The following is a 7,585-nucleotide window of genomic DNA, read 5'->3' on the forward strand; positions in this document are numbered from 1 at the left end:
TTATATATATATATATATATATATATATATATATATATATATATATATATTACATATAATAATTTTAATATATTATTTAGTAGTAATAATCAGCAATAAGAATGTTAACTATATTAATAACAGCAAATACTAATAAGAAATGAAACTTTCTTTTGGATTTTATGAAGGAAAGATGGCTTTGCTATTACAGATTTTTTTAAACAAGGAAATAGGCTCTTAGTGGACTGTTTTGGACTTGAAATGTAGTGCTTCTCTTGATTATTTCATCTAAGTGTAAGAGAATGTAAATGGGCCTTAAATAAAATTAATGGAAGTTGGGCCATGAAGAATGGAGTGATCAGGAAAAAGCAATATCAAATAGATGATGGGCTCTTAGGTTTAAGTGGACATGGCAGATTCTAGACACTAGCAATGTATTCAACGAAATAATGCAACCCATTAATGTACAATAACAAGAAAATAGTTATAGAGAGCTATAAGATTTCTTAGTTTGCACAAGAATCAATAAGCACCTTGCAACATCAGAAATAATAAAGTAAACACTCACAAAAGCTGCCTTTTTTTTGGTGGGCAGAGGCACAAGACTTCTCTCTTTTTTTTTTTACCTCTTTCCTTTTTTTTGAATGAAGACAAGTTAGCACAAGAGAAGTACAGGAATCTCAAAACAAGTTTCACGTAAAAGGAGCTAAGGATTACTCGGCTATTTTAAAGGAACTTGTCTTAGCTGCTAGTGGAGCTCTCGGGTAAGGTGGGAAGGCTGCTAGTCTTAGAAGAAGAGGCAAGTGAAGGGTGCAGATCTAGCTCTCAGTCGTTGGAGTGGGATCAGAAGATTAGTGCAGCAATTTTGTTTTAGCAGCAAACTGGGACGGACAAGGTTGAGCAAGATCGGGAGGTGGGGAGGAGTCACGTGGAAGGAGCTCTATAGTGAGAGGGCTGCTGGTCTTTAAACTCGAATGGCTGAAATGGCTTGGTGTTTGGCTGAGGGAAGAAGGTCGGTTGGTAATGTGAGGTGGATTTGGAGCTGTGGTCTTCAGCCTGGGCGTGAGGAGGCAAAGACGGACAAGGGAGGAGCTGGGTGATTTCTTGTATGCCAATGTAACAGAGAACTCAAAGTCCTCATCTCTATTCCTTTTAACGAAGAGTTGTTGTATTCAGACGAGGAAACGTCTGCCTAAGGTTTTACATCAGCGGGAATTACGGGATTCAGCAGGATTTATGGGAATTGATCGGAGATCTCAGAGCAGGATATCTGAGGTCTAAGGTTTGCATTAAATGAGATATGAAACTTTTTCTTTGAATTTTGTTATGATTCTATTTCTTTTAAATTAATATTAGCATTAGTGCTAATATATTATTATTAATTTGAAATTATAATGTGTGCTGAATTCAAAAAGAAATGTCTTAATTTGCATGTCGAATTCGTCGAAGATGAAAATCAAATAAATGGATAGTTCATTTTAGGGTATTGACGATGTCCCGGTCGCAACAACATAGTCCGTTTTGCGATCGGACATGGTTTGGGTGGCGACGAGGTTTAATTCCCTCGCAATGCTCGTTGTCTAGATTTGGGCGCAAAACCTTATTCAAACAAATTGGCAACGCATTCATAGTATTGGCGGTGTTCTGGATCCAATGGCGCAGTCCGTTTCACGATCGGACATCGTCCAAACATCGTCGAGGCCTGATCTTTATCGAAATGTGTATTGTCGTATTTGAATCATCTCGGAATTTGTGCCACCACCTCGAACAATCCAAATTGATAAAAAAAAATATTTTCTTAATGTTGACGACGTTCCGGACATAATGGCACTGTCCGTTTTGCGATCAGACGTCATTTCGTCACCGACGAGACTAATTTCCCTCGTAACACGTGCCTTTACATTATATTTGTATTGCCTTTAAAATTTGCGACACCACATCAAACGATCCAATTTGATTAAATAAAATGTAGACTCTGAATGTCGATGATGTTCCGGACGCAATGGCGCTGTCCGTTTGTCAATTGGACGTCATTCAAGTATCGTCGAGGCTTCATTTCCGTCGCAACGCAGGCCTTAATATCATATTTGCATCACCTAAAAATCCACCACCATCTCAGATGATCTAAATTTATCAAATAAAATATATTTTCTGAATGTTAACGACGTTCCGGACGCAATGTCTCTGTCCTCTTGTCGATCGGACGTCGCCCGAGCATCTTCGAGGCCTTGTTTCCGTCGTAACGCAGGCTTTTATATCATATTTGCATCAACTGGGGATCCATGTCACCATTACGATTGATCCCAATTATTCACACAAGATGTATATTTTGAATGTCGAGGACGTTCCGAATGCAATGACATAGTCCGTTTCATGATCGAACATCATCTAAGCGACGTCGAGGCCTGATTTCCTCGAAATACGCGTTGTCTAAAAATTCATGTCACTCATTAGGATGATCTAAATTGAACAAATAAAATACAGTTTTTTAGTATTTGCAATATTCTGAACACAATGACGAAGTCCTTTTGTTGATCTGGCATCTTTTGATCAGCCTCGCGCTTTAATTTCAGATGTCGGTCGTCTCTTTTGACCAATCTCATTCGATTCAATTACGAGGGGCCCCGACCTAGCAGAATTCAGTGGTCCTGATCACAAAGATATCATCCGTTTGTCATTTGACCCCTTAAGTGACGTGTTTCATCAATGAACATATTGCTTTATTTACAAGTTTGAGTCCTTTCTGGCGTGGTCTGATGTATAGGGGTCAACTATATTTCTAAAATTTTCTTTTTTTAGTGCATGGGTATATCATTTCTCTAGCCAGTATCATATGAGTTTGAATTCTTGTTTTACGTTTTCCTTTTAGTACATTCCTTTCAATATCATATTTTATTTTTCCTACTTAAATTGGCATTTTGAATTTTAATATGATGTTACCACATTTAATGTATATTATATTCTAATTAAGGTCATTTGATTCTTCATTTTAATGTAAAGCAGCGAAACTAAGATTAGCAAGTATACATAAAAATATGTCATGCATGCAAGTGTAATGAATCAAAATAAAAAATATAATTCCTTTAAATAAAAATATGATCACCTACCTCACGTATTTTTTGAAGTCAAATCTCCAATTTTAATGTTCTGTTAAATTATTAATCATCCTTGTGCACAATCTAATTATTGTGTACATGATTAAGTCAATCTACTTGGCTCGTTTGCTTCTTCAATTAGGAAAATACAGTTTCTGAACCAATCCAGCCTGCCATTACAAATACAACTAAAACTGAAAATTAACAGACTAATTCATTAATATGGAAAACAGTTATGTAACTTTTCAGCAGTTTGCTACCTTATGTTAATAAAGACCAATACTTCTAATATGACTCTTTACACATTTTACCTTTTTTGTATATTTAATTTGTCAGTTAACTTTGGACTGGTTATATTGTCCATTATGATAACAAATAATAGTGCATCTTTTACATAGTGTGCATTAGCGTAGTCTTTTAATGTAGTATTTCAATTTCAAAATTCAATCCTTATTAGGGATTTTATTGAATTAACATTGTTTCAGGTATTGCTTGGTCTGTCAGGAGTTTTTGTTGTTATACTCTCAGTTCTTGGATCAATTGGATTCTATAGTGCTATTGGAGTGAAGTCTACTTTAATAATAATGGAAGTCATTCCATTTCTTGTGTTAGCCGTAAGTTTGAACTTTATTGATAAATTATGCTTTAAAATGTACTTTTATATTCATAATCTAGATTTCTTGAATATCTGTGGTTCTGTTATATGAAAATAATTGTATTTATTTGTTTTATAAAGAATTTCCATGCAACCTTTATCCTGCATTGTAGAAAACCTGTTTCCAGATTAAAAACTGTGACCTTTGATGCGACAACTGCAAGGCTAATTGTTTTTCCATTTTTTTCTTCTGTGCTTTGCAAATGAGAATTTGACTTTTAACATAACACAATGGAGAAAAAGGATTCATGTAGCCGACCCCACGTAGTGGGACAAAGGCCTGATGTTGTTGTTGTTGATTTGCAAATGAGATTTGAAATTATTCTAGTCTATAATGGGTATTAGATTGCTCCATTGTGATCTAGAAGAATGAGTTGTAGTCATGAAAACAACCTGATGGGGACATCAGATTTCGACACGTGTACCATCGCCGGAGACGCCGATCGACGGCCATGATTCAAAGTCTTTATTTTTGATGTTTTATTCATGTCATTTCTAGTTCATGTTTTCCTTTTGTACCCCTATGAGGGAATTAGTGCTTATTGTGGCCCAAGGGCGTTGTTGTCTTTATGTATTTTATTTTCAGTTAGCCTATATAAGGGCTTTATCATTGTATTTGAGACTATTGCTTAATGAATGAAAAATTTCTTCCTTTGTTCTCTTTGTGAGTGCATGAAAGATCTCTTGGTGAGTTCTTCTAGTGAGATCTCTTAGTGAGTTCTCTAATTTGTTTTCTTTTCTTTTAATCACCCTCTCATTCTCACAAGAAAGCTCCACAAAATTTCCCTTCCCCTCATCCCACCCTAGCCGCCGCCCCCCCTCCTTGGGTTTCCCGCCGCCGGCCACCCTCCCCACCACGGCCGACCACCTCGCCGCTGGCCACCTTTCCTCCCCACGTCCCCTCCCTATGCCGCCCCAACACCTTTCATGAAATTGAATTTTAGAATTCAATTTCTTTCCAAATTGGGAAATTCCAATTTAGGAAAGATTTGAAATTTTGAACTCAATTTCATCCCAAATGAAATTGGATGTATGCTCCTCTCCAACCCGCCGCCCATCTCTCCCACCCATTGGAGATTATCCCGTGGAGACCACCCTTTCTCTTCTTCAAGGATGCATGGAGGAACCCGAGTGGAACTTCGGGTTTGAGTACGACAACCACGGAAGGGTTAACATCCTTAGATCACCGTTCTTCGACGTCGGCTTTGACTTTGACGACACCATCGAAGAATACTTGGATCAGATCCTACCTACACTAGTGGATTCCATCGACGACCACTTTTCCGTCTACACGTGGATCATTAAAGGCCGCTCTCCCGCACCACATCCACATCCGGCGCCTTCCTCTCCTTCCCTACGGATCTACGGCACCGTCGCCCTCGGAGTGGTCCTTTCACTTGTGTGGTTATTCTTCTCCCAACGAACCTAGAAGTAGGAACATGAGCGTGGCCTCAAGGTGAGACGATCGCTTTGTTAACCGCCGGATTCTAGTTGACCATTCATTTTCATTACTTGTTATTGATGTTGTTATTTTATAAATCTTGTAAACTTAGTTGGAGCTACTTGCCTAGACGTTGTTAACTTCTAAGATCTTCTTTGATTCGTTAAATTAGAGAAGCATTGAATTGTATTATCATTACTTTAACAAACCTCTATTAACTTCTAAGAAACAATTCCTGGTTTCACATCATTTGGTATCAGAGCATGGCTAGCATGCTTTGTTTGTGCTAGATGCATCCTAGGATTCTAGTTTACATTGCCATTAGTCAAATACATGCATAACATCTTCTAGGTATTGTTATTCACTGTTTACTTTGCTGCCCAATAATTTTCTGCATACTATTTTCATTGTAATTATTATTATTTACTTCACCTAAGTGTTGTATTTGCCTCTTACCACCTACCCAATCACCTAGGTCACTTTCCACCATAGAAAACCTTGCTGTCCAGTACTTTTCCTGCACTGTTTAGTGACTTTTAGGTGCCCCTTAACCCTTGTTTTATTGCTGTTCACACATTACTACCAACCCACAACACTTTGACAACTTACGCCATCGTGTTAGGTTGCTGTCCCTAGTTTTCCTGCAGCGTATTGAAGCCTTAGGAGCGTCCTACCGTAGTGTTTAGGTGCTGCCCACCACCCAAGCACTTCTCCAATCAACCCATAACCTTCACCCATGGATCCGCAGCACCTCCAAGCTACCCTACACCTCATTCTGGGCCAATTGGGAATTGTCACGCAGCAAATTCGTAACACTCAGACGGACTTAGCAGATTTCAGAAGATTAACCAGTGATCTGTTAGATAAAATAGAGCGTATTGGGAACCCCTCAATCTATACACCTTCAAGACCTCACTCACCCTATGACGAGGAAAACAGAGCAGATCATGGCCACCCTAGAGACCATTACCGCCACAACCCGAGGCCCCATCCTGACCCCATAGGAGATGAAAACTCTGGAAGAGACAATGATGCTCAGTTGTTGAAAAACATTAGAATTGATGCCCCAACATATGATGGAACCCTTGACCCCCAAGTTTTCTTGGATTGGCTTAAATCCATGGATAGTTACTTCAAGTGGTATAACATCTCGGAGGCCAGGAAGGTTAGATTTGCTGAGATGAAGCTCACGGGTCGAGCCAACTTGTATTGGACCAATCTAGAAAATATGCGCGAGGCTCGAGGCGAACACCTTATCACTGATTGGAGAACGATGAAACAAGAGCTTAAGAGAAAGTATCTCCCTCCTTCGTACTATCCTAAGCTCCTTGATAAATGGAATAGATTGGCCCAAGGGAGTAAGCCCGTCAAAGACTATATCTCTGCCTTCGACGATTTCTTGATTCGTTGCAATGGCGAGGAGTCAGCTACCCCAACTTAAATCCTGTCCATGTTTAGAGCTGGCCTTAGGGAAGATCTGCGAACTTAACTTTTTGCTAGAGGAGTAGACTCGTTAGAGGCATCCTGCAGCCTAGTTCTTGACCTTGAAGATTCTAAAACTCATTCCCAAACAAGACACTTTGACTCCCGCTCAAACCCCTATAGAACCTCGTCTGGACAACCCCAAAATCGACCCTCGGGTTCAACTACAAGCCGACCCACTGTTAGTTCGGCCCCACCTCGCACGGACCTCAAAGGTAAGGCCCTCGAGCGAGACGCTTCCAAACCCAATTCTGGAACCAAGTTCTATCGGTGTCATGGGTACGGACACATTGCTTTGCAATGTTCTAGTCCTTACAAAGGCACCATAATTGAAGAAGTGGACGAAGAGGAGAACGAACCTGAGACTGATTTAATTCACCATGTTGATGAGGAGGAAGACTCGTTTACGGAGGAAGAACCCGTTACCCTTCAGGTTGTTAGATGCGCTTTATCTCAACCTAAGTTAAATGATGATTGGCATAGGACTTCTATTTTTCATACCTTTGTTAAGATTGGAGAAAAGAGATGCAAGGTTATTGTCGATAGTGGAAGTTGTATCAATGCAGTCTCTTCAGCTATGGTTTCCAAGCTCAACCTTAAGATGAACCCTCACCCAAATCCGTATAAGGTTGCTTGGATCAACTCGACTACCATAGAAATTAAGGACTGAAGCCTCATTCCCATAGAGTTCGTGGGATATCAAGAGAAGATTTGGTGTGATGTTTTGCCATGGACGTAGGTCAAATTATCCTGGGTCGCCCATGGTTATTTGACAATGACGTTCATATCTATGGGAGAACGAACACCTGCGTGTTCGAACATAACGGAAAGAAGATTAAGTTAATACCCTCTCAACCCAAACCTCCCAAGACGGAAGCCAAGCCTACCCGAGCCAAACAAAGCAAAGGGCTACACCTCTTGACTGCTAAGGAA

At 39.6% G+C, this 7,585-nt stretch overlaps 1 protein-coding gene across 1 annotated transcript in view; it reads left to right on the forward strand.

Moving 5' to 3' along the window:
* The first annotated feature begins 953 nt into the window (after positions 1-953).
* LOC110112755 (NPC intracellular cholesterol transporter 1) overlaps positions 954-7,585 on the forward strand; it is a 29,363-nt gene continuing 22,731 nt past the window's right edge. The window contains exons 1-4 of the mRNA XM_028694619.1: positions 954-1,075; positions 1,156-1,261; positions 3,411-3,424; positions 3,532-3,688. Coding sequence (XP_028550452.1) covers positions 954-1,075; positions 1,156-1,261; positions 3,411-3,424; positions 3,532-3,688 — 399 coding nt within the window. The remainder of the gene's footprint in view (positions 1,076-1,155; positions 1,262-3,410; positions 3,425-3,531; positions 3,689-7,585) is intronic.

This window comes from Dendrobium catenatum, unplaced genomic scaffold, assembly GCF_001605985.2.
Source record: "Dendrobium catenatum unplaced genomic scaffold, ASM160598v2 fragScaff_scaffold_512, whole genome shotgun sequence".
Taxonomy (NCBI): Eukaryota; Viridiplantae; Streptophyta; class Magnoliopsida; order Asparagales; family Orchidaceae; genus Dendrobium; species Dendrobium catenatum.